The 27095-nt window shown below is 42.2% G+C and overlaps 1 protein-coding gene across 1 annotated transcript in view; it reads right to left on the minus strand.

Moving 5' to 3' along the window:
- Positions 1-27095, minus strand: part of SPMIP7 (sperm microtubule inner protein 7) — a 53751-nt gene that overhangs the window by 13964 nt on the left and 12692 nt on the right. The window contains exons 4-7 of the mRNA XM_006136376.3: positions 25807-25945; positions 21569-21636; positions 19461-19502; positions 18391-18498 (exon numbers count right to left, since the gene is read on the minus strand). Coding sequence (XP_006136438.1) covers positions 18391-18498; positions 19461-19502; positions 21569-21636; positions 25807-25945 — 357 coding nt within the window. The remainder of the gene's footprint in view (positions 1-18390; positions 18499-19460; positions 19503-21568; positions 21637-25806; positions 25946-27095) is intronic.

Genomic DNA, 27095 nt, shown 5'->3' on the forward strand with positions numbered 1-27095 from the left:
GTACAACTGAACATTAACTTAATGCAGCTTTGAAACTTTACTATGGAAAAGAAAAATGCTGCTTTTAACCACAGAAACAATATCCTTACATTGTCTTTTTTTTATAGTTTACTTTTACTTTTAGTAGTTTACCTTTAAATACAGTACTATATTGTATATGCTTGTTTTGGGGAAGGAGTGGATCTGTGATACCTGTTTGTGTACTTCTGGTTCCAAATGATATGTGTGGGTAACAGGTCAGTTCATAACTCTGGTGTTTGTAACTCTGAGGTTCTACTGTAATAACATATCATATAAAAATTGCTCATTAGAATCTCGGTTATAGAATGAAACTCGAATGACTTCCAAGGAATTGCACCAGAGAGAAAGAGAATTGGGACCACTGCATGAAATCTCATAATATCTTGCAATATATCATAAGGCTAACTGAAATTAGCTCATATAACAACTGTATAATAGCGTGGACTTCTGAGTATCATTATGCATTGTGAAGCATCTGATTTATAAAATCTTCTGACCTTTAAAGCTTGCAAAACCACCTAACCCGGCACTGCTAGTTAGACAATTTAATTTCTTTCACTAACATACTTTCCTTGGAAAGAAGATAAGAGAAAAACAACATGATTAGCCAGATGTAACATACAAACAATGAAATGAGTGCAAGAGACAGTCCCAGTTTCAGATTTGTTCTAGATTGTTGTCTGCCTTTTAGAAATGATCCACAGAGTTAACATACTTCCTAGCATGATGAAGGATGTTACACTGAAAATGGAAAAGGCTGTGCAAAGAGAAGCTAAAAGTACAAGGATACTAAGAAAGCCCATATTATGTTTACCAGATGCCCTCATAGGCACCTAAAGAAGGGGTGCAGAAATGTGCTGCGGTTAGGCGTGTGATAAGATAGAAGAAACTGAGGTTAAAAAAATACCCCTTTGGGTTTTGTTTTTGGATCACGCTGTCTAGTTCTTTTGTGTTTTCTCTGCTGAGATGTTAAACCAGATCACCTCGGCTGAAAAAAAAAAACGAGTGCCAGGCTACAACTGGCAACATGCAAAACCCTCTGTGGTTAGGCTTCTCGTCATCAAGTTTTCTTTCTGTCACCATGACGTTTCTTTCATCCTGCTCATATGCTTCCTTGTTATTACACAAGCAGCCTTCAACTCACCCCTCCCCAAAAACAAACAGTCAGACAATCCCAAAACCTTCCACCATATTCAATGCACAGGCAATTGAAGCTATGCAAGACCTAAGATTTCAAAGAGAAATTGGGTGCATCCATTTGTGGGTTCCCATTTTGCGACATTTTAAAGGGGCTTGATTATCAGAAAGTGCTGAGTACCTGTTCTCTGAAAATTAAAAAGTGGTGTAAGTTGGGCTCCTGAAAACTAAAGCACTCAGAATGATTAAACACTTTTGAAAATGTACCTTTTAGTTCCCAGTGCTTTATCTTGAGTGGTAAACTTGTTTACTGTCGTTAACTCCACCAGCACAACAGATACTTGTGCTAAAGCTATTGCTAAATGATCCCTATATATTGCTCTTAGAGAAAGGAAGAGCTCCTACAGCTTTACAGCCCAGAGCTTCAGTTCTACAAAAAGAAAGCACCAAATAAAGCCATAACATACTCACATAAAGAGGTAAAAAACACCTACAGAAAGTTAGAGTATCTAAGTCTGTTTTTTGTCTCCTTTACACATGTTAATGTGTGTCCTTACTCCTGATTTACGTAAATGTAAACTCAAACTCTGCAAAGTGGGTGAAAAACACTACTATGAATGAATGGTATATTTTGATTTGGCAGTGTTTCACATCCACCTTTCACTCGTGGAAATGACAGAGCTGGGTGGGAAAGAGTTTCTGGGAGAATTTTCAAGAGTTCAAAATTTTTCCCATCCCAAAATCTAAGAGGAAATTCTAAATCTCAAAAATGTTCATGAACCCTTATCCTGAAAAAAACCTGTATTGGGTCAAATATAGCATACATGAATAAAATCTTGATACAAAATGTGACTTTTTATTCTGAATATGCCAAACAGAACCTTATTTTCTTCCCAAAAAAAGTTTGAATCGGGAGAGTTATCAAAACTAAGCCTCTCCCTTAAACACTTTCAGTTTTGACCAATTATAATTTTCTAATGAAAAAGATGTTAATCAGAAAATTTCTTACCAGTTCTAGTAAATGAATACACAAAGTGCAAGATTTTGGAGGAACTCAGTCTCTATCTAATTATGATCCATGAAATGTCTGTTAAAACTTGAAGCTGGCCCAAGGACACATAAACACAATGTTTTAGAGCAGAGCTACTCAAAGGCCCACAGCCTGTTTTGTTTGCGGCTCACGGTGCGGTTTGGGTTTACATGAGGCTCAGCATGTGGTCCCCAGGTGGGATCCTTTGAACATGGCTTTCCTAGGAACATGCTCCACAATGGCGCGTCAATATAATGGTCTTCTGTTGATACGCATTTTAGTAGTTAAATTCCTGGACTGTCATTGCTCATTAAAAGTGTTGTCATATGGGTGGAAATCGCATAAATATTGTATTTTATTAATATCAGCAGAACTGACTTAAATGGGGCCTGCGTGTTGTATAGTCTTGCCTTAATCTTTGTATTCGTGACCGTCAGTGTGAAAGAATCTATTTGAATATATTTGCATGTATATGCAACCACACTTAAGTTGCGGCCCTCGGCATGTGCTGTGAGTTCCTGGGGCTTCAAAAGTTGAGTAGCCCTGAGTTAGAGTCTGATCTCAACATGTGGTTATATTTGAAGTAATGTAACTGAAGTCACTGGAGATCCCCTGGTGTGAGAGATCATAATCTGGCTCAATATGTTTGGGAGATTGACAGTAAAGATGCTGATAACATAGCAGGAATAGATACAAAGAAAAGGGATAAAAGTTATGGGAGGAGAATGGTTTAGACTTGGAACTCTAGGCAATTTATCCTTTACATGTTCCATTTACAAAGCTCCCACTGCAATCAAGAGCTTGAAGGAGTGGTCCTCCATGAACTAATTCTGCCTCTGACACCATCATCATCTGTGGCCTTGAGTGAGTCACTCACATTTATTTTCCATATATGAAAGTTGAGGAAATGAAGTTAACTCTTACCTGACAGAAAAGTTTAGGAGATTAATTAGGTAATACATGAAAAGCGATATTAAGCAGAAAATATTAGATATCAGTTAAACATTATGTGTGGGAGAGTGCGTGCATATACCACTGCCCTCTAGTGAATGGAATGAGAACAGCTGGTGTATGGTCACAGGCCTATTGTTAATGACAGCCAGACAATCTTATTTAGCTCAGCAGTCAGGGGTCAGTGCTTTGAAGCAAAATAATTTGAGTTTTGTCCTCACTAGTTGTCTAGTTCCAGGGGGCTGTGATATGTAGCAGAGCGAGAAACAGAAAGTTCTGTTTGTTACAATATGAAAGATAGCTAATAGAATGAGAGATAAAGAGTAGGAGATAGATCCAGTACAAAAGCTGCCACTTTAGGCAATCTGTTAACGCTCACTTTAAGATGCTTTTGTTATGCAAGTTGGAATTTACTAAGTCTTACTACATCATGCATTAGTGAGTTATAGCCATGCCAGGAATAAAAAAAGAATTATTCATGCAGCGTCTGTCACACCCAGCGTCCCCCACATGAATGCTACAGAGGAAATCCCCATCAGTAGTGTGGGAGTTTTTTCCATTGACCCTCAGAACACCTGCAGAACTAAAATATCACTTAGACCATAATCTCATTGCAGCAGCTGCTGGGGGAAGGGGTCAGCTAAAGGAGAAAGCTGGTGACTAAGTTGATGGAGGAGAAAAAGATCTATAAAGGCATTTAAATAAACAGAGTGAGGTGACATCATGAATGCATGTGCTAAAGTAAGAACAGGTTTTTTTCTCAGTACTAAAAATTAACCTTATTACACACTTTTCAATGAAATATTTTTGTTAATTAACAAGAAAGAATTGAGTCATTGCTTATAATAATCATGTGATTTGAAAATAGTGTGCACAGTGAGTGGTAAAAGCTGCAGACGATACAAAATTACACAAGATAATTATGTCCAAGGCTGACAGCAAAGAGTTATAAAAGGATCTCCCAAATTTGGATGACTGGGCAACAAAATGGCAGATGTAGTCACTGTTGGTAAGTGCAAAGTAATGCACATTGGCAAACATAGTCCCAAATATGCATACAAAAGGATTGAGTCTAAGTTAGCTGTTTCCACTCAAAAAAGAGATTTTGAACTCATTGTGCATAGTTCTCTGAACACATCTTTTCAATAAGCAGTAGCAGTAAAAACATCCTGAAAGGATGTTAGGAACCATTAGGGTAGTTCCTTGCAGACAGGGGCTGCTGCCGCCATGTGTGGAACAGCAGGTGAAAGCTTATTTTTAATTTGGCTCCCCACACAGCCGGCTCCTGCCTACCACCCTTCACTGCTGCCTCTGTATCAGGTGGCTCCCCTGAATGTTCTTCATTTAAAACTCAGATTGGTGGGCTGGGACTGAGCCAGACTGCCAATCTGAGTTTTCAATGCAGAACACGGAGGGGGCAGGAATGCAGTTAACTGGTACGTTAACCGATAAGCCATCGCTTATCGGTTAATCTGTTAATGTTAATCTGTTGGTGGACATCCCTAAGAGAAAGGCAACAAAAATGATTAGGGGCATGGAAAAGCTTCCATGGGAGGAGAGATTAAAAGAACTGGGACTATGAGTTTTAGAAGAAAAGGTGACTGAGGGGAATTTGTTTGAGGTTTATAAAATAATGAATGGTGTGGAGATTGTGAACAAGGAAACATTAATTACTCCTGCACGTAAGAACCTGGGGTCACCAATGGAATTAACAGATGGCAGGTTTAAAAGTAACAAAAGGAAATACTTCATATAACAGTCAACCTGGGGAACTTGTTGCCAAAGGATGTTATGAAGGCTAAAATGCAGTAAATTCAAGGAGGACAGGTACATAAAGGGCTACTAGATCAGATGGTCCAAGACACAGTCCCATGAGTTCCTAAACTTCTGACAGCCAGAAACTGGGACAGGACGCAGGAGATAGAACACTTGATAATCGTCCTGTTCTGTTCATTCTCTCTTAGGGTACGTCTAGACTACATGCCTCTGTCGCCAGAGGCATGTAGATTAGGCTACCAGACATAGGAAAATGAAGCGGCGATTTAAATAATCGCCGCTTCATTTAAATTTACATGGCTGCCGCGCTGAGCCAACAAACAGCTGATCAGCTGTTTGTCGGCTCAGCGCAATAGTCTGGATGCGCGGGTGTCGACATCAAAGGTATCTGTCGACCACCCAGGTAAACCTCATCCCAGGAGGCATACCTGGGTGGTCGACAGATACCTTTGATGTCGACACCCGCACGTCCAGACTACCGCGCTGAGCCGACAAACAGCTGATCAGCTGTTTGTCGGCTCAGCGCGGCAGCCATGTAAATTTAAATGAAGCGGCGATTATTTAAATCGCCGCTTCATTTTCCTATGTCTGGTAGCCTAATCTACATGCCTCTGGCGACAGAGGCATGTAGTCTAGACGTACCCTTAAACATCTTGCACTGGCTACTGTCAGAAGACAGGGCACTGGTCTAGATGGACCATTGGTTTAACCCAGTATGGCCATTTTTATGTTGTTGTTTTTTATTTATTGGGAGGGTAGATTTCAAAAGCAGCTGAAGAATTTAGGAGCACAAATCCCATTGAATCCTAGTGGAGTATGGGTTTCTAATAGGGATGTCAAATCCCATTTAATTGGTTAATCCAGTCTGGCCAGAGCAGGGCGCCTGGGCCCGCCAGGGATAAAGGCTGCTCCAGATGTCTGCCCCTGCCGGCAACCCACCTGGGAACACCATGGACAGAGGTTGCTCCGGACGCTGCTCCAGCCCCTACTGCTCAAACTTTCATATCCCTAATTTCTAAACCACTTTGGTACTTTTGCAATCTCCTCTTTGGTGTAACTGGCTCATGTGACTTGCCTTATTCTTTGAAAATACCCAGGAATTGGCATTTCACCAGGGATCAGGCTCTCATTTCTCCCACAGTACCCATATTTGCAACAGTTCATACATCCGTAGACAGATTAGGAAAAATACTCAGCAGCCAACAAATCTCATTGTGACACTTGGGACCAATTATCCATAACAACTCTGCACCCTATAAGCATCCAGCATACTGAGCTCTTTTGGAAATCTGCCCATTTGTAGCTGTTGATTTACTTTGGAAAATCTGGACCGCAGTTCACTTTCCTCATTATCTCATTACCCATAACTGCTCCCTGCCTGGTACTTGGCCAGCCATGTAATGTACAAAACCAGATTCAATATTCATGTTTCTTACAAACAAATAAAAAATGAGCAAACTATTTAGTCCAGCTTGTCTCAAATCCCAAAGTGATTCCCAGAATAAATAAAAAAAGGCCCCTATCCATCAAAGCACATTAACATGTGCTCAATTCCATCCCTTTAGGTGCGTCTACAGAGGAAGATCAAACACGCCGCTGTTGAACTTCCAGGATTTGAATTAGCGGTCGAGTTAAGACAGCTAATTCGAACTGACAGGGGCATTCCTGTCAATGCTGGTAATTCTCATTTCACAAGGAGTAAGGGAAGCCGAAGGAAGAACATTCTCCCTTCAACTTACTGCAGTGTAGACAGCACCAAAAGACGAGTTAGGCTATTTCGACTTCAGCTACACAATTAACGTAGCTGAAGTTGCATAGCTTACTTTGACCTAAACCCGTAGTGTAGACATACCCTATTAGTAAAGCACTTATGCACATGTGTGAGACCCATCAGTTACAATAGGACTTATACAGGAATGTGCTTTGATGAACTGCAGCCAGGGAGAAAAGATAGAAAGAAGGAAAAGAAAACAAATATGAAAACAGGCAATAGGGAGACAAGTATAGAGAGGAAGAGGAAGCTAGACAGAAGTGAGGGAAAGTTACAAGACACACAAAGAGCAAACCTAACAGCTTTTGTGCTAGTATTGCAAAGAAAACGTGCAATAAATAACCAGAACATTTACTCCGGAAGATCACTTGACTACCATATACACAGAAAAGTTTTATGTCGGTCTGTTTCCTTCTCTAATGACATGTATTTCCCTCTTCTTAAATCCTAGGTTCTTTCAGTCCTCAGACGTGTTCCAACATAACCAAAATGAAACAGGAGGAATGGATGAACCTCAATGTATTTACAGCTAACTCAGGAGTGAATCAGCAAACAAAATGTCCTTAACAATGGCCTCCTCAAAGCTGATCTGGTGATTTGCAGGGTATTGTCATTCATAGGTGCTAACTTCCCCTCTAGCTGAGGGGTGCTTGACTCACCCACTGCCTTGTCATGCCTCCATTTCATCCATTCCCCTAAGGCCCCACCTCTTCCCTGCATTGTCCCCTGAGTTTGCCTCATCCCTGCTCCTCTCCTTCCTTCCTGGAGTGCCCTGAATGCTGCAAAACAGCAGTTTGCAGCGAGTGAAAGGTGCTGGGAAGGAGGGGAAGGAGTTGGTCAGTGGAGCACCATTGGTGGGCTAGAGATACAAGCAAAAGAGAGGACCTTGATTGCAGGTGGATGCTAAGCACCTGCTAATTCCCCCCCTCCGCCCCCCCATCGGTGCTTCAGCCCGGAAGCACCCAGAGAGTCAGTGCTTATGATGCAATTTAGGATCTGTTACTGGGTGATGAGAAGCAGGATACTACACTGAGAAATCAATGTCCAGGTCATGCTCTCATGGCAACCCAGACTGATAATGCTGGGCCACTGAGCCAGACCACAAATACAGTTTTGATTAATAAAAATACAGGTTCACAAGTTTAGCATCTGTGGTTGAGTCACAGGTTTCATAAATGGGATCGGAGTTCCACTAGTTATTTTGCATCTGATTCACACAGGGAAAAAATGAAGGTTTACGAGAACACATATGTCTCTGTATCTTTATTGTATTTCATGCTAAAGGAATTCGTGAACATACTTATTAAAATCAAGATTCTAACAGACCACACTTGAAATAGTATTATAGAGGAACTTCAGTCTTGTGGTTAAGGCACTAGACTGGGACACAGAAAATGTGGGTCTGATTCCACGACTGCTGCATAATCCCTGTCCAACTCAGCCAAATCACTTACTGTCTCTGCATCTTGATTCTCCATGTGTAAAGTGGAATAGTATTATTTCCTAGATACACAGTAATCTCTTCAGGGTAGGGACTATACTGTGTCTATGAACAGCACCTTGCACAATGAGTCCCCAGTCTTGGTTATGGGCTTGAAATGGCACCCCAGTGCAAACAATAATGACCAGAATTTGTTTTTCTAATTCCTTTACAAATAAAAAGAATGGCTTTCTGTTTCCCATAAGGATTGAATGGATCAGTCCAAGAGGAATAAACCAACCATGCTCACTCCCACCACCTCTCCCCTCTTTTGTCTCTGCAACCAGGCCCACTGTCTGCCCCCAGAGTTCTAGTTTCAGATTTGTTACTGCTGTTACTGGTAAATGCCTTCATGCAGGGATGGGGGAACAACATAAACTTGTCCCAGAGCACTACAGGTTGGACCTCTCTGGTCTGGCACCTATTGGACATGACCGATCCCGAATGAGGGAATTTGCTGTGGCTGCTGCATCCCTGGCCCTGGTCCCACTATTTTTGGTTTCCAACAGCTGCTGTGGCTGCTGGGTGTCCAGCCCCAACCCTGCTATCATGGTTGCCAAGGCTGCTGCAATTGCCACATCCCCGGCCATGCTACTGGGGCTGCTATAGCCCCTGCTGTGCTTCTGGGGCTCAGGAGCTGGTCCTAGCCACAGCCCTGCTGGGCTCCAAGCCACCAGCCCTCTTGCCACTGAGGCTCCCAGGCAGGACTCTCTGGTCCAGGAACACCCGTGCTCCTGCTGGGCCATGGATGTTGTTGGATGAGGGAGTCACGGTTTTGGGAGGTCCAGCCTGTACATGAAAGTCATGTCATTTTAGTGCTTGATACAGGAATTGCAAAACAGCGACTATATAAACAGCTGGTCCATGAGCTCAGGCTGCAAGGCTATAAAACTACAGCGTATCTGTCGAGGTATGGGCAGGAGCCTGAGCTCTGTGACCCTGTGATGGGCGAGGGTCCCCGAGCCTGGGCTTCAGACCAAACAAACCTGGATGTCCACCTGCAATTCTATAACCCAGCACACTAAGCCCTGTGAGCCTGAGTCAGATGACACGAGCCATTTACTGCATTGTGAACATACCCTTAGGGTTAGCATAGTGACCATATGTTTTTTAAAAAAATGCATTTTGGGATAACCATTTTCTATTCTTTTGCACTCTAACTCAACCTGAAGTTATGGGTTTCATACAGACTGGATGAAATTCCATGGTTTATGTTTTGCAGGAGGACAGACTAAATTATCGTAATGTTCACTTCTGCCTTTAAGATCTATACACTTATAATCTTTACTTTAGGCTTAGTGGATAAGGTCTGTATACTAGGGGTCAGATTCTGATCCGCTTAATCACAGGGAATAACATCTTATTATGTAAGTACTCAACACCAAAATTAGTAGAGCTACCTGAAGAGTACGGTGCTACTCAGTGTAGGGTAGTAGCACCTAGTGCTATTTAAACTAATGTGCATTCTGTATTAAATTAATGGAGAGGAATGGAGCTAATGATTACTAGAGCACACAATAAAACCAGACATCGCCACACCTGCTCCATACACTTGTTAAGCATATGTTCTGAAATTTGTGATGTGGGCCCATCTCTCTAAAGGAGAGAGAGGGAGATTGCCTTTTCTGCAGAAGAGATGGGAAATATTTGTACAGCTTATTTTTTCCACACTTCCCATGGTTTCTTTACAAATGTGGACTTCCTGTGTTCACTGAAAACTATAGAAAGAAAAGATTTACCCACTGTATAAAAATAAGAAGTTTGTTCCCATTTCATGTGTAACCCCAGTTTTCCGGGTAAATGCTTCTGACCAGCTCACTCTGCTTAAGAAAAATTCAGGAAGACCATAAAGAAAAAAAAAAAATTTTCAAGTTCATACTGAAAGTAAAAGGAAGTAATATACTTAATGGAATACAAACAGCTTTTGCAAACACAGAGGACATCTAGTGACCAAAGCTAGTAGTTACTTATTTAGCATTAACAACACAGTCTATCATCAGAGATCCAGTTTTCCATGATAACCCCCCCCCCCCCAAAAAAAAAATTCTCTGGTAAAAAAAACATTATAATCCAATTTTTTCCATGATTAAAATGAATAGCTGATTTTTTGTTTCACTAGCCACAACATATATAGGTATCACTTGAACAAGGTGACCATAACACATCCTGTTTTGACCAAGATATTCTCCCTTTTTAAGCACTGTCCCAGATATCCTGACTTTTGGGGCAAAACTGAACAAGAGCAAATGGGGCAAATGCCCAGTTTTCCCAAATAGTGGGGCACTGCTGAAGGGTGAGGGGAGCAGCACAGAGAAACATTTGGTGGGGGGTTGGGCTGTCAGTTCCAGCCTGGGGGAGCTCAGGCCAGCACTGTGTAGTGTCCTGTTTTCACTTTGGGAAATATGATCACCCTAACTTTCAGTAAAATTTAAATAATGTTTTCATTTTTTTTTACAAAATATAAAAACTAAAGATTCTTTGTAAAAATGCAAATCCTGTGTTTTTCCTCACAGCAATCAGATTTCTAGAACCCCTGTTTATTATTCAGAAACAATGCCTTTTGTTTGCTATTTATGGACATGGTCATTAAGAGTGCATCTACACTCTACCATTATTTCCAGAAAACTAGTGTTATTTTGAAATAATGTGAGCATGTACATAGCCAGGGCTCGACAATCTATATAATCTACTCGCCCATGGTGATTACATCCCAGAAGAGTGATGTTTGGGTGATCTGCGCATGTGCAGAATGCCACACAGCGCAGCTGGCGAGAGGTGCTCGCCGCGACTCAGCTTGCCCTGTACATAGCCATTCCATTATTTCGAAATAATTTTGAAATAACAGACAGTTTATTCCGAAATCTGTAAACCTCATTCTACGAGGAATAATGCCTATTCCGAAATAGCTATTTTGACAGAAGGCATGTATAGATGCTCCACTGTTGGTATTTCAGAATAGACCCTCACCAGGGCCGTTCTAAGAATACGTCTAGACTACATGCCTCTGTCGCCAGAGACATGTAGATTAGGCTACCAGACATAGGAAAATGAAGCGGCGATTATTTAAACCTGGGTATGCAAACCTGGGTGGTCAACAAATACCTTTGATGTCGATACCCGCGCATCCAGACTATTGCGCTGAGCCGACAAACAGCTGATCAGCTGTTTGTCGGCTCAGCGCGGCAATGTAAATTTAAATGAAGCGGCGATTATTTAAATCACCGCTTCATTTTCCTATGTCTGGCAGCCTAATCTACATGCCTCTGGTGACAGAGGCATGTAGTCTAGACGTACCCTAAGTTATTCCTCCCAAGTGCCTCTTAAGGCTTTAAACTAAGATAGCACATCTACATTAGGGAAGCCTGCCTCAGACTAATTTTGAGTCTTCCCTGCAGTGTAGACATGATATTTTGAAATAAGCTGTTTTGGAATAACTATTCCGGAATAGCTTATTTTGAAATAGCCATGCAGTGTAGACGTACTGTAATACTGAAATATAACATAGTAACGTCTAGCTGTATATTAATTTAAGGTTGCACTTTTCCCTACCACCTTTCCCCTCAGAAAAAAAACAAAAACACATGTTGAATTCCAAAAATTGCTGTCCTTGTGTTATGCTCTAAAAAATTCAACATCTCCTTGTAGTGATTTTGTTAAGGACATCATATTAAATGTGACTTGACTTTTTGTTGAATATTGTAGTTCTGTGCATGTCACAAAAGAACACTGCTATATAGCCACATATCCTAGGTATGCATAGCGATAGTGTACATAAACTGCTACTTTCCTCTCAAAAACTATTGAGTTCTTATACTTATTTCTACCAGGACTTTATCCTTCCATGTTTATTGAAAGTAGGCTAAACACTAAATAGTTGCTTTAAAAAGTTTACAATTTATAGAAGATAATAATTAGCAGTAGTATTAGCTGTCCAGCCTTATACACCTATGACATTTTTTTAATTCAGGTGCTTAGTATCCGGAACAAGTATTCATATTTAGGCACCTAATAAATTACTGTTTTCAGAAGTGAGGCTCTTATTTAATCAGTGGGAATTGCTCAGTGTCAGCCTTATCTGAAAATCAATAAAATTAATGGAAAGACTTCAAAGCTTCGATGAACTTTGGATTGGGGACCCGAACTTTGGAAATTTAAATTGGAAAATGTTGGTCCTAGAACTTGGTTTTAAGGGGAGGGCATGGAGTTCTGGATGTTTAACCCCTCTGAAAACCAGGCCTGCAATATCTGAAGTTGGGAAACTGAAAACAGAAGCATACAAACAAACTATTTGTGTAAAACTAAGTCTTCATCAGTATATCACCAACAAAACAAGGAATCCCAGATTCCTGGCTCTCAACACTGTTCTATAGCCACTGGACAATAAATAACACACTATAGAGACACAATGATGCATAGGCACTGTCACAAGTAGTCTGCACCTTCCAGTGTCTGCATTATCAGACTTTTATCTATTTGTAACCTGGAATCCTTAAACTCCAGTCATCTGAAGGAGTGGGCTGTGCCCAAGAAAGCTAATGATACCATCTACATTTTTGTTAGTCTCTAAGGTGCTGCAGGATTATTCATTGTTTTTTAAGTTTTTCCATTATCAGAGTAGACTTAGTTTAACAGACAACTCTAGTTAGGCTATAGTATCATGAACAGGGCTTGACAAATCAGTGTATCTACTCGCCCGTGGCGAGTAGATTTCAGCCGGTCGCCCCGTTCACCGGCGGCGTGCGCATGCGCAATGTGGGGCTGGTGCATGCAGGGTGCGGGGCTGGCGAGTGGATTTCGCCGTGGTTTGTCGAGCCCTGATCGAGACTAACAAACATATTACAGGCTGAACTTCCCTGCTCCAGCACCCTTGGGACCGGAGTGGTCCCGAAAAAGGAAATTTGCCAGACCAGGGGAGGTCAGGCATTTGGACTCTCCCAGGGCTCCTCTCCTGGCTACTGCCCCAGCAGGATCTGATAGCCTGACCTCCTCTGGCCCAACTGCCTGGCTCTGCTGCCCACAGCCTGCTCATGGGGCTCTGCTCCCTGCCCCCAGCTCTGCGCATGGTGGAAGCTGCTCCCTGCTCCTGGCCCCGCATGCGGTGGCCGCTGCTCTTGGGTCCCTGCCTCTGGCTCTGCTCCCGGGATTCCCCATGGGAGGTGGGGACAGGGAACCCCAGGAACCACTGCCGCCCCACACAGGGTCAGGGAACCTCAGGAGCAGCTGCTATCCTGTGCAGGGTTGGAGTTGGGGAACTCTGAGAGCAGCTGTACAATAGCTGCTCCCGGGGCTCTCTACCCACACGTCACTGCCCCTGCAGGCTGCTGCCAACCAGACTGGCTCCTTTCCCAGCCACAGTCAACCTCCTGCCAGACAATGGAGTCCTGGCCAAGAGAGGTTCAACTTGTACTGAGAGGATGGATCTGAATTTACATGTTTAACTTACATTATTATAAATGTTTTCCAGTGACAATGATATTTTTCTTTACATATTTAAGCCAAAATAATTTAGCAAAATATCAATTACATGTTCCACAAAAAGGAGGAAAATTGTTACAAAATGTTGATTTTGTAGAGGAAAAGAAATCATAGAAGTAGAAAAGAACAAGAAAAAGAATACTGAATACATTAAAATATATTCGGGGAAAAATAACCAGGTTAAAAGAAAAATTTGACATTGATAGTCAATAAAAGACCCATATTCCTCAATCTCAATGTGCAACATTTGGAAACAATCATTCCTCTGCCATATTGTCTGCATATTTTTACATCAACATGATATCTAGATACCATTATCATGATGTTATTGAAAAAGTCACCAGATGGCACTCTTACACATATTCTTAATGATAGAAATGTAGCCGTGTTAGTCTGGGGTAGTTGAAGCAAAATGCAGGACAATGTAGCACTTTAAAGACTAACAAGATGGTTTATTAGATGATGAGCTTTCATGGGCCAGACCCACTTCCTCAGATCAAATAGTGGAAGAAAATAGTCACAACCATATATACCAAAGGATACAATTTAAAAAAATGAACACATATGAAAAGGACAAATCACATTTCAGAACAGGAGCGGGATGCGGGGGGGGGGGGGGGGGGGAGGAAGGAAGTTAAGTGTCTGTGAATTGATGATATTAGAGATGGGGAGAGTGGGATGTTTGTGAGCTAATGGTATTAGAGGTGATAATTGGGGAAGCTATCTTGGTAATGGGTAAGATAGTTTGAGTGTTTGTTCATTCCTTCTCGGAGAGTGTCGAATTTTAACATGAATGACAGTTCAGAGGATTCCCTTTCAAGTGCAGATGTAAAAGGTCTTTGTAGCAGAATGCAGGAGGTTAAGTCATTGAGAGAGTGTCCTTTCTGGTTAAAATGGCAAGAAACTGTTTTTTCTTTGTGATCTTGTCTGATATCTGTTTTGTGGGCATTAATCCTTTGGGGAAGTGTCTGAGATGTTTGTCCAATGTACATAGCAGACGGATATTTTCGGCACATGATAGCATAAATTATATTTCTGGATGCGCAGGAATATGTGTTCTTGATCTTATAACTCACTTGGTTAGGTCCAATAATGGTATCAGCAGAATGAATATGTGGACAAAGCTGGCAACGGGGTTTGTTGCAAGGGAAGGTACCAGGGTTGGTATTAGTGTGGTATGTCCTGTGGTTGTTGGTAAGAATCATCTTGAGGTTAGGTGGTTGTCTATAGGAGACTATGGGTCTGTCTCCCAGAGCATCTTGGAGTATGGTATCCTGTTCCAGTATAGGCTGTAGTTTATTGATAATGTGTTGGACAGGTTTAAGTTGGGGGTTGTAGGTGATGACAAGTGGTGTTCTATTGTTGGTTTTCTTGGGTCTGTCTTGAAGTAGATGGTTTCTAGGTATTCATCTGGCTCTTTCAATTTGCTTTTTTATTTCTCCGGGTGGGTAGTTGAGGTTTATAAATGCTTGGTAGAGATCCTGAAGCTTCTGGTCTCTGTCAGTGGGATTAGAGCAGATGCGGTTGTATTGAAGGGCTTGGCTATAGACGATGGATCATGTGGTGTGTTCTGGATGGGAGCTGGAAGCATGTAGGTAACTGTATGAGTCGGTGGGTTTTCTGTAGAAAGTGGTGTCTAATTTTCCATTGTTGATTTGTACTGTGGTGTCCAGGAAGTGGATCTCTCGTGTAGAATGGTCCAGGCTGAGGTTGATGGTGGGGTATAGGTTGTTGAAATCTCTATGGAATATCTCCAGTGTTTCTTGACCATGCGTCAAGATCACAAATATGTCATCGATGTACCATAGGCAGAGAAGGGGTGAAAGGGGACTGGAGTTAAGGAAACGTTGTTCTAGGTCAGCCATAAAGATGTTAGCATACTGTGGGGCCATGCGTGTACCCATGGCTGTGCCGCTGATCTGGAGGTATAAGTTGTTCTCAAACTGGAAATAATTGTGGGTGAGAACAAAGTTACATAGGTCTGCTATCAGGTTGGCAGTAGTGTCCTCTGGGATAGTGTTTCTAATTGCTTGTAATCCATCTTCATGTGGGATGTTGCTATATAGAGCTTCTACATCCATGGTGGCAAGGATGGTGTTATTGGGGAGGTTATCGATGTTTTGTAGTTTCCTTAGGAAGTCAGTAGTCTCGGAGATAGCTGGGGGTGTTGGTTGCGAAGGGTTTGTGAAGAGAGTCTACATAGCTGGACAGACCAGTAGTGAGCGTGCCAATACCAGACATGATGGGACGTCCGGGGTGCCCAGGTTTATGGATCTTGGGAAGTAGATAGAACAATCCTGGTCGGGGGTCAGAAGGTGTTTCTGTGTGGATTTGTTCCCGAGTAGCTGTGGGGAGGCTTTTAAGGAGACAGTGTAGTTTCTTTTGGTATTCCAAGGTGGGATCAGAGGGGAGAGGTTTGTAAACACTTACCTTCCTTCCGTCCCCTCCCCCCCCCCCCCTGCATTCCCCTCCTGTTCTGAAATGTGATTTGTCCTTTTCATATGTGTTCATTTTTTTAAATTGTATCCTTTGGTATATATGATTGTGACTATTTTCTTCCACTATTTGATCTGAGGAAGTAGGTCTGGCCCATGAAAGCTCATCATCTAATAAACCATCTTGTTAGTCTTTAAAGTGCTACATTGTCCTGCATTTTGCTTCACATATTCTTAAGACATTATTTTTTAGATCATGTGGGCATGTTCAGGTTTTGAGAAAAATACCATATTATTGTTATCATAATTTTCTTTTGAAGTAGCTGTTGCAAACAGCAGGTTCTGCCTCGGTCTAACTACCATCAGTTCTTGAGCAGAGTAACTGCCTGAGAAAAGGGCATTTGTGAAAGAATAATTTGCCTGCATACTGTCTGACCATTTCTGTTTAAGGCCCGGTGTATACAGTGTAAATAAAATAAACGATAATAAGAAAATACCCAGACTCCACATCACTCGTTTTTCCTTGATAAGAAATCAACCTGCAGTGCCCTAATATCTGCTACAAAAGGAGTGACAATATTAAGCAAATGTACAGCATGATATCTGCCCTAATGATTCTTATCCAACAGACTATATACTAGGTGAAACATAATAATTACTGAGGTGGAGAGGTGCTTCTACTTTATTTATCTTTCTTTCTCCAAAGTAATTCATCTATAGAACTGTAAGTTAATGAAAAAAGAAGCTTCTCCTTAACTTCTTTTTCTCCTGATGTGTTTATTAGACCAGTTTCAGGAACAACTGTATCACAGGAAGTCTAATTTGGATATTTCAAAAACATGAATAAAAGGGGGTAAGAGAAAAATGAATCAAGAAATCTGAAATAGCATCAGATTTCTCAAAGATGGCAAAAGTCTATTCTGAATTTCTAGGTTAGGGCCTATGTTAGTCCTGTTTTATATTACTGCAACTACATTAAAATGAGTAGCCCTGTTCAACACCAGATTGGAGGAGAGCAAGGGAGATTAAAGTTTTAGTGTTCTGGGAAGAATTCATGCATAGGTTAGGCTGCAGGTGCAGGGTATGATTTAACACAAATGTGAAGGGTAAAGTAGTAGAAATGTAGCCGTGTTAGTCTGGTGTAGCTGAAGCAAAATGCAGGACTATGTAGCATTTTAAAGACTAACAAGATGGTTTATTAGATGATGAGCTTTCGTGGGCCAGACCCACTTCCTCAGATCAAGTAGTGGAGGAAAATAGTCACAACCATATATACCAAAGGACACAATTAAAAAAATGAATACATATGAAAAGGACAAATCACATTTCAGAACAGAAGGGGGATGCGGGGGGGGGGGGGGGGGAGGGGGAGGAAGGAAGGTTAGTGTCTGTTAGTTGATGATATTAGAGGTGGGGAAAGTTAGATGTCTGTGAGCTAATGGTATTAGAGGTGATAATTGGGGAAGCTATCCTGGTAATGGGTAAGATAGTTGGGGTCTTTTGAAGGGTAAAGTTTGTCATACTGTAGAAGACAATCCTACTAGCAAAATCTCCCATCATTTTGTACCTGCTGCTGTCGCTACATTTTGAGTATCCAGACAGAAGGGTCCTTTAAATTGGCTCAACTGATCCACTATGTCGAAGCAAAAACACGCTCCTCTCTGTTTAGGCGGCTAACAACTGATTTCCTTTATTGATCAGTAAAGCAAAGTGAGCCAAACATGGTCCCAGCAAAGCCGGGCCCAGTAAAGCTGCTAATACAATCAATCCTAGTATCTTTATACCCTTAGCCAAACACTCTGATGTCAGGGCATCCAATTACAGAAATCCTCAATTAAATTTGGAAAAACAAAGCCTTATCAACAAGATGGCGGACAGGTATGAGGGAGTACATCTCCTGTCCCAACCAGCCCAATTAACACATACCAATAGCCCATCCTGTAGGCCTCTTCTCACGGGGTGACAGAAAGTTCACTCTGGTCTACGTGCTTGAGAGAAAAGCTGAAATGGTTTCTGATATACAAGATGGCTTCTAGCTAAATAGGAAAATGGTTTCTACAGCTTCTACAACTACAATGGTTGTCTGTCCTGTGTCTCTAATGGGCTTTGGTGTGCTCAGTGAGCCAAGTAGTGAAAACCGTCTGGTGCCTAAAACCTAGCAATATCACTTGTGCAACAGACCTTAATTCTGGTCCCTCCATCCAGGACAAGGAAAATCCTACTTCCTTTCTTGTTCAAGACTGGGATTTTGGGCCTTTTTTCTTCTTTTTGAAAAAGTAGTTATAGTAAAAGAAAGGTAAAAGAGGAAACATACTGAGCAGTTCTTGTGTAGCAAGGTTTTGTAGTTCGAACATTGCCAAGAGTAATTACATCTACACTGGCGTTGTCCAGGTCTTCAACATTCTCTGCTCCAATACAGCCACTGTTTTGACAAAAAGGAAAACCAAACACATATACATTTTACATAAGACAGCTGGCAGAGACAGCTGACATATTTCAAGCTCTGTATCACAAGAAAATACATGGAGATGAGCAATCCTTTGTGCAGTAACGTCCCAAGATTAAAACAAACATGCATTGAACTAGCAGCATATAATTAATGACAACTCTACCACATATGTGCAATGATCAGTTTCGACAAAGCTGGAAGTAACGTGAGAAACGTCTGTCATCCCTATTTTCTTCTTTGACTTTTATTAGGGGGCTGTGCCCCCTGCTTGCTATATTCATCAACCCCCTTCTCAGCTGTGGTGGGCCTGGGACCGAGGTCACCCAGCCCTGGCTCTTGCCCACCTCCCACCTCCACCGGGGAGGGTCCAAGGCCATACTGGCCCTGGCTCTTCCCTCCTGCCTCCGGTCACTGAGCAGGGCTGGGCCCAAACCGTGCCATGCCCGTCTTTTCTCTTGGCCAGCAGAAGAGGGCGGGCCCAGCTTTCTCCCCAGCTACCAGGAAGGTCTGGGCCCAAGCTGCGACAGGCTCAGCTCTCCACCTCTCCGCACTGCCCTGGCTGCTGGGAAGAAAAGCCATAGGTAGCCCCAGAGCTCCATGTGGGCCCTGGGAAGGGCCAGGCTGGGAGTGGGTGGGGCTTTGGGGCTTGGAGTGGGGGGTGATGTGATGATGTCACTCTGTTGTCCCACCGGACATTTTTTTAATATGAAGAGAGAGTGCCATAGTAAAGTATGATGCCTTTGAGATGAAGACTTAGTGGAGCCTCATTCTCAATTCACGCTATAGTAAATGAGGAGTAATTACAGTGAGGTCAGAGGAGTTACCCATGAGTAAGTAGAGGAATTTCAAACCTTGCATTAGGAAGATGAGACAAATTGGCTAATTACATGAAATCAAAACTGTAAAATACATAATGTTTCTCAATCTTTACTTACGTGTAGAGAGGGATATGCTGAGTTCGAGAGCTTGGGCTTACACTGTTACGGATAAAATACAAGATACATCAATTACATCTTTTTTCTAATAAACTAATATAACTGTTGCTAAGCAACCTTTTTATGCACCAAATGAGAAAAATAAGTAGCAAATGACATAGAGACCTATTTTTGATTGCTTACTTTAGTGGCAGAGGGGCAAGCCAAAGTTTTGATTTCAGAATGATGGGGGGATCGAAAGATCGAAAGATCCTTTATTGCTCATTTTTTGAGGAATACAGGATCTTTTGAAATGGGGCGTCGAAACTGCTGGGTTTTTTCGAAAAGCCCTGTTTTGAAAAAAAGTGGCGGTCACCACTATGCAAATGAAGTGCGGGATATTTAAATCCCCGCTTAATTTGCACTTTCGATGTGTCTAATTTACATCCCTCTGCTGACAGAGGGGTGTAGCTTAGACACACCCTGACTGACGATGCTTTTGAAAAACTTATGGTACGTCTAGACTACATGCCTCTGTCGCCAGAGGCATGTAGATTAGGCTACCAGACATAGGAAAATGAAGCGGCGATTTAAATAATCGCCGCTTCATTTAAATTTACATGGCTGCCGCGCGATAGTCTGGACGCGTGGGTGTCGACATCAAAGGTATTTGTCGACCATCCAGGTATACCTCATTCCAGGAGGCATACCTGGGTGGTCGACAAATACCTTTGATGTCGACACCCGCGCGTCCAGACTATCGCGCTGAGCCGACAAACAGCTGATCAGCTGTTTGTCGGATCAGCGCGGCAGCCATGTAAATTTAAATGAAGCGGCGATTATTTAAATCGCCGCTTCATTTTACTATGTCGGGTAGCCTAATCTACATGCCTCTGGTGACAGAGGCATGTAGTCTAGACGTACCCTACGTTGCTCTTCAGAAAGAAGCTCAAATCCCACTGACTAGGAGATGTGCCAATGTAACACCAGGTTTGCATTTGCTCTGTCATGCTCTGTCCCCCTTGTTCTCATCCATCACATTTGGACTTTGCTGTCCTTCTCTTTTCACTCTGCTCGCCTGTCTTTCCCTCTCTCGGGCACACTCTCCAGACATCTGTTTAATCTGCCTCTGGCTCATCTCCTACCTCCTCTTTATCTGCCCTTGGCTCACTCCTCTTTCCCTACTGTTCAGCTGAAATGCATTCTGAGATCATTTCTAACACTATACAAAAAGGACTAAGCCTTGGATTTTGTAAACATATACTACAAGTAAAATCTCTACAATAATAAAACTGCATCTGTTCAATGAAAAAAGTCAGAGGTGCAGCTATTATAGAATAATTAACCTCTGGGAACCTCTCTAGCTATTTGCCAACTTTCTAATCCCATAAAACTGAACGCCCTGGCTCCACCCCCCTTCCTGAGGCCCTGCTCACTACATTCTGCCTCCCCTAGTGGCTCGCTGTCTCCCACCCTCATACGCCTTCACTAGGCTGGAGCAGAGGGCTGACGTGTGGGAGGGTGTAAGGACTCTAAACGGAGGTGCCAGATGGGATGGGGCCAGAAATGAGAGGGATGTTAGATAGAGGGTAACAGAACAGTCAAATAACAGCATGAATTCTTAGCGGTTAGTCAACTATTTTATAGTCCATGGGGGGGGGAGGGACGGGCGAGGGGGGGCAGCCAGCAGCCAGTGTGCTCCAGCCCCACTCCTGAGGAGCCCACTGCAACTCTGCACTGCTGCCTCTATATCAGAACTGGTCAATGGGAACTGGCCAATGGGAGTGCAGAGCTAGTGTTTGGGGTGAAGACAGCGTGCAGAACCCCAAGGTTCTCCTGCCTAGAAATCAGACCTTCTGGCTGTTTCTGGGGCTCAGTGCATTACCACAACTGGTGGGGACTAGACTGCGTTGGTTCTGCAGCACTGCTGAACAGATTTTTCATGACATGGTGATGTCTGGAGCCACCAGGGTCCTTTTCTACCTGGTGCTCCCGTGAAAAACCGGATATCTGTTCATCCTAAATCTGTGCAACTATCTTTGAAAAAGGAACTATAATATACACATAGAGAGATCCATAAAGGAAGCACGGTGATTAAGACAATGAAATATATTTTAAAAGAAACTTACAAATTAATTGGTTTTTGCGGTGAAGTAAAGGATCTTGTTTGAAATCTATCCCAGAGTCCTCCAACAACCTAGAATCACAAAGTATTTCTTGACACATGAGCTCTGTGTTACACAATATCTTCTAATGTGATAAGCTGGATACATTTTTGTTTCCTGATCTTGAAATCAGATCTGGCGTGTACAGATCCAGTTGCAGGACTGGGCTTTAGTTTCCTAAATATCATTTTACAATCAAAAATACAGTATAGCATCTAGAACACAAGATATAGTGTTTTTATCCTTTTTAAAAAAGATACCTAAGTAAATTTAATAGACAACATGCCAAGTTGGAAGTATCACCCAACTAGCTTGAGGGCAGTCTAGCCTAGTGGTCAAAATCAGAGCCATAGTCTGTCATCAGGACCAAAGCCAAGGGTCAAAGACAAAAGGAAGAAACTTATTACTAGAGCTGGAGTCATTCTTCAGGAGCCAGAGCCCAGGGTCAAACTGGAGGTCAGGAACTGGAACAAGCAGATTAGGCCAGGAGGGGTACAAGAGAGGAGCAGGACAGAGACAGAACTGAGTACAAGGCAGGAGCAGCAGGAAAAAAACAGGTGCCATGGTGGGCAGTGTCCCCTCTAATTTTTCCCACCCTGGAGCAGAATGAATTTTCATAGGTGCACTGGTGTGGAGGTGATGTGTGACAAAGAAGTGGTTTGTGACACATCCCTTTCATATTGGTGCACATAAAGATCATGTGGTCGGAGTGGGGTCAAGAGGTTCTGAGTGTGGGAGGGCTGAGGCAGAGGGCTGGGGTGCAAGAGGGCTTCAACTGGGGTGCAGGCTCTAGGGTGGGGCTGGGGTTCAGGGACTCAGGGCTGATACGGAGGTTGGGGTGCAAAGGCTCTGGCTGGGGATGCAGGTTCTGAGGTGGAGCTGGGGATGAGGGGTTACAGGAGGGGGGACTCCAGGTCTGGGAAGGGCTCAGAGCTGAGGGTTGGTGTTTGGGATGCAAGAGGGAGGTACAAGCTCTGGGCTGGGGGTGTGGCTTTGGGATGGGGCCATGGATGAGAGCTTTGGAGCACAGGATGGGGCTCAAGGCTGGGAGGGGGGACTCAGCATAGGACAGGAGGTTGGGGCTCAGGCTTACCTGGGCAGCCTCCTGCTGGGAACAGGGAGAAGGGACTCCCCTTCCCTCAACCATGTCAGCACGGTGCTCAGTGCCAGTGGGAACGGGCTCCTGTTTGCACTCCATGGCAGTGTCGGGCTTGGGGAGAGAGGTCTCTCCCTGCTGCAACCTTGAGGCCCTGCACATGACTTAATGGGAAGCTGCACAGCTTAGGGGGAACTTAGGTGGTGGACATAAGCACTAAAAGGCTACCAAACTATTGCTGCTTCTGGCCTAAGAGCCAGCCTGCTATCCTCTGCACCAACCAGGTTGTGTGGCTAATCAGGAAGCCTGATGGAGGCCAGTTGCAGCGATCAGGCTGTGAGGAGACTAACTCTGCTGCAGGTCTGGATTCCCGCTAAGAAGATTCCAAAATAAACTGTTTCTCGTGGTCCTTTCACTCAAGGGGCTTGGGTTATAACAGTGATACCCAGTCTGCTGCTCGTGAGCCACATGTAGGTCTTTCATGTGTAGCCTGCAGCTCTTCAAGGCTCCCTTGCAGAGCGCTACGAATAACTGATTCAAGGGGCTCCTGAAGGGAGAAAGCCCCTGCTCGTCTCCCTCCATTCAGCAGTGTGGGGACTCAGTCGACTGGAGGAACAGGGCAAGTAAAGCTCAGAGTCAGAGCAAGCTTCAGGAGGGAGACTTCCTGTCTTTGTAGGCCTAGGCATCCAAGAATCCAAGGGATGTTGTAAATAGCATTTTGCTGAATGGAATGGTAAAGGTGTGGGTGGAGGGAACAAAATGAACAGCATGGTGTGTTCACCCAACCGTTTAGCTAAATTTAGTTTTCATTGCACTGAAAATGTATTTGAAAATTTTAGAATATTTAGTTCTATTCATAGTTATACATTGAAAATTACTGTACCTATGTGTTTGGTGGGGTGATGCATAGGGCATTCAGTAATCATGCGGCTTTTGGTTAGCGGTGTTTGCAAATGTGGCTCCAGAATCACCTAATTGTGCACACCACTGGGTTGTAATAAATAACCACCTCTGTTATTAATTTCTAAATATTATAGTAGTCACCTTAGGAAAATTAAAATTGATAAAAATCATAAATTACATAAAATAAATACATTGTACACTTTTTTATGTGATGCAGTCATTTCTACTCTCATTTTTTCATAGATTCCTTTCTCTGCTTTGATAGTGTGCATGTATTGCTCTGTTTTCTGCATGCAGTATTTAGAAAAGAGAAAATAAGAAGGCATTCCCTGTGAAGTCAACTGAAAAGCTACTTTCTGAGTCAATTGGCAGAAACTGCTCTGTGAATATTGTGGCCCTGCTCTTTTCTCTTGAAAACTAAAGGAAGCATTCTTACATTTGTGAGCATGAATCCCATAGTTTTGGTACGAATTTCCTAAGCAGCCTGATGCATACCTCATGGCACTTTATCTTCTGATTTGTGATATATTTACAGTCAATCAATTTTAAGACGGTATGGAAGTTACATATTTTGTGTATGAGACAGAAGGAGGAGATTCTCCATACTGTACACTTTAGGGGTACAACCACAACGTTGCCCTGAAGGGGCGAGAGAATATGTCATTTTCCCCGCCAGTTCAAAACTTGGCCCTGATTGGCTGCTGCCAAAGGTGCCAATTAGTATAAATTGTGATGACATTTTTTGTCATGTGAACATTTGCCCAATAGAAACTAGATAGAGACTCAATTCAAACAGGCGATTTAGCAGTTATCAGATGGGAACATTTCTTCACTGGATTTAGACCAGTAAGATTCATGAAGAATCTCCAAAGCCATCCAATCCTGTTTCATTAGCGTTCTAATAAAGGGGACTATATGTTTTAATATTATGTTGCAGTTTGAATTTGTAAAAAATATAGAAAACTAAGGGCCTGGTCCAGTGAACACTGAAAAATCAATAAAAAGGAAGAAGGCTAGTCAAAAATTATCCATCAAAATTGTTTAATAGAAAACTGGTTTTTTGAGTAAATGAAACTTTTCATGAAAAGTGTGCTTTCTATGAAAAATTTAATTTTTCATAAAAAAGGGTACGTCTACACAGCAGCATTATTTCGAACTAATTCATGAAATAACAAAGAGCATGACTACTCTACAAGCCTTTATTTCGACATAATGTTGAGCTGGAGGACTTCTTACTCCGACTCATGGTAACCCTCATTTTACGAGGAATAAGGGAAGTTGAAGAAAGTGCGTTCTTCCTTTGAGTTCCTGTTGTGTAGAGAGTGCCAAAAGAAACTATTTCGACTTCAGCTACTCAACTGACATAGCAGAAGTTGAATAGCTTATTACGACTTTAGCCATGCTGTGTAGATGTACCCATACTGAACAACTGAAAATAAAAATATTTAGATTCAAATAAACTTCCACATTGATATAGTATGAGACAGAAAGAGGAGATTCTCCATACTGTACACTCTACGGGTACAACCACAACCTTGCCCTGAAGAGGCGAGAGAATAGTTCATTTTCCCCTGTAGCTGTAGTTTGATTTCCTCATTTCCCAATTCTCCTTTATGGACGAAGCTCCTTGTCCAGACTACATCTCTTGCCCAAAGGCCCAGTTAGAGAAGAGAATCAGAGCACATGTAATTTGAACTGCCCACTAATCAGACACCTTGACAGCATTTTAAAAAAAGTTTTTGATTGGAATAACTAAAAGTCTAAACCTTTTTGTAGGAAATTTTAACTAAAACTATTTTTTCCATTTTCACTGAAATTTGTAATGGAACCCTCTCCCCCATTTCCAACTAGCTATAAAGAAAAGTTTCCTACTGATATCAGTGGGCATTATATTTACAGTAAATGGTTTTTGTAGCTTGTAAATACTTGTTGCACATCCTTGAATTCTCATGAACTGACTCTTTTACTAACCACTTGTTTTGTTGGATATCATGTAATAAAACAAAAGGTAAACTTGAGCTGTCAAGTCAGGATTCAGCTTTGGACTTTCCCAAACTATGGAACTATGGGTGTTTGGATATAGGGTTTTTCTTGTTGTTTTTTTGGCCTCTCTCTAGTAGATTATAGAGGAGGCCGTAATTTGTGGTTGCACGCTTCATTAGCAAAACCCTAAGTTGTCAATGAAACAAAAAGGTTAATTGACCTGGCTTATTTCTGGCGCAGGATCGTATCTCTTTATTGTAAAACACTGGGAGATGGGATCAGCCATCATTTCTAGTGTTGACTCTGGCTGTGGGACTCTGGGTGGTAACATCTTATCCCAAGGAACTTCTTGATAAGCTCTAGACCATTAATAAAAAAGAGGAAAAGGAACATATTTAAATCAATAATTATAAGTGATGCGTGTAACATGTAAAACTAGAGGATTAAAAATTTATTTTGCATATAAGGATTAGATTTTGTAATGCAAAATCCTAATAGTTTGCCAACATTATATCAGATCTTTACAGGAGAACATAATTCAGAAAATGAACGAACGAACGAGAGAGCGAGAGTGTGTGTGTGTGTGTGTGTGTGTGTGTGTGTGTGTGTGTGTGTGTATGTTTTCTTGATGCTTAGTGAAAGAGAACAAATTTAAAAGACTTGCCTCCTGGGAAAGGAATTTTCGGTATGCTGTGAGGGACAGACACTATTTAAAGAGACCATACTTGTCTTAACAAAATATCTTTAGTTTAAGAAGGAATACTAAGTTAGGGTATGTCTGCATTGCATTCCTCCTTCGAGAGAGGAATGCAAATACAGACAAACGAAATTGCAAATGAAGCGCAGATTTGAATTTCCCATACTTCATTTGAATAATCGTGGCCGGCTGCTTTATCGAAATACCCTATTTCAAGATAAAAAATGCTGTTTAAATGCAGTTATTTTCGAGAAAATACCCTTCTTTTGAAATAACCCTTCACTGCGCTTCATTTGTAATTTCGTTTGTCTGCATTTGTATTCCTCTCTCAAAGGAGGAATGCCATATAGATACCCTTAGAAACCAGATGATGTTCTCTTCCACTGAATGCCCTTACTAAGGATTCACACTTCACACCACTCCACTACAAGAAGTAAATATAAATCCCCTCATTCTGCAAATGGAGTAAATAAGGATTCAGAGGTGGTCCAAAACAACAGATGAAGTTGGTGGCAGAGTTTGGGAGTAGAATAAGGTCTCTGACATGACAACACAGAATCTCATCTATTAAGCCACAATGCCTCCCTGGAAAAAAAAAAAGGTAACCATCTATCTTAAGGTTTTATATTTTCGTCCATCACAATAGCGTATGAGCATCTTTCATACAAAAAACAGCAACAGCGGAGTCTCTAATGGATTTCATGGAACCCCAGCCACACCTCTTTTTGGTGTTAAAATGTGGCTTAGGTTAGGGGTTTTTTTTAGGGGTGTGGAGCATTATTAGAGGTTTGGCCATAAAAGGGGTGTTTTAA

The sequence above is a fragment of the Pelodiscus sinensis genome, chromosome 2 (genome assembly GCF_049634645.1).
Source record: "Pelodiscus sinensis isolate JC-2024 chromosome 2, ASM4963464v1, whole genome shotgun sequence".
NCBI lineage: Eukaryota > Metazoa > Chordata > Testudines > Trionychidae > Pelodiscus > Pelodiscus sinensis.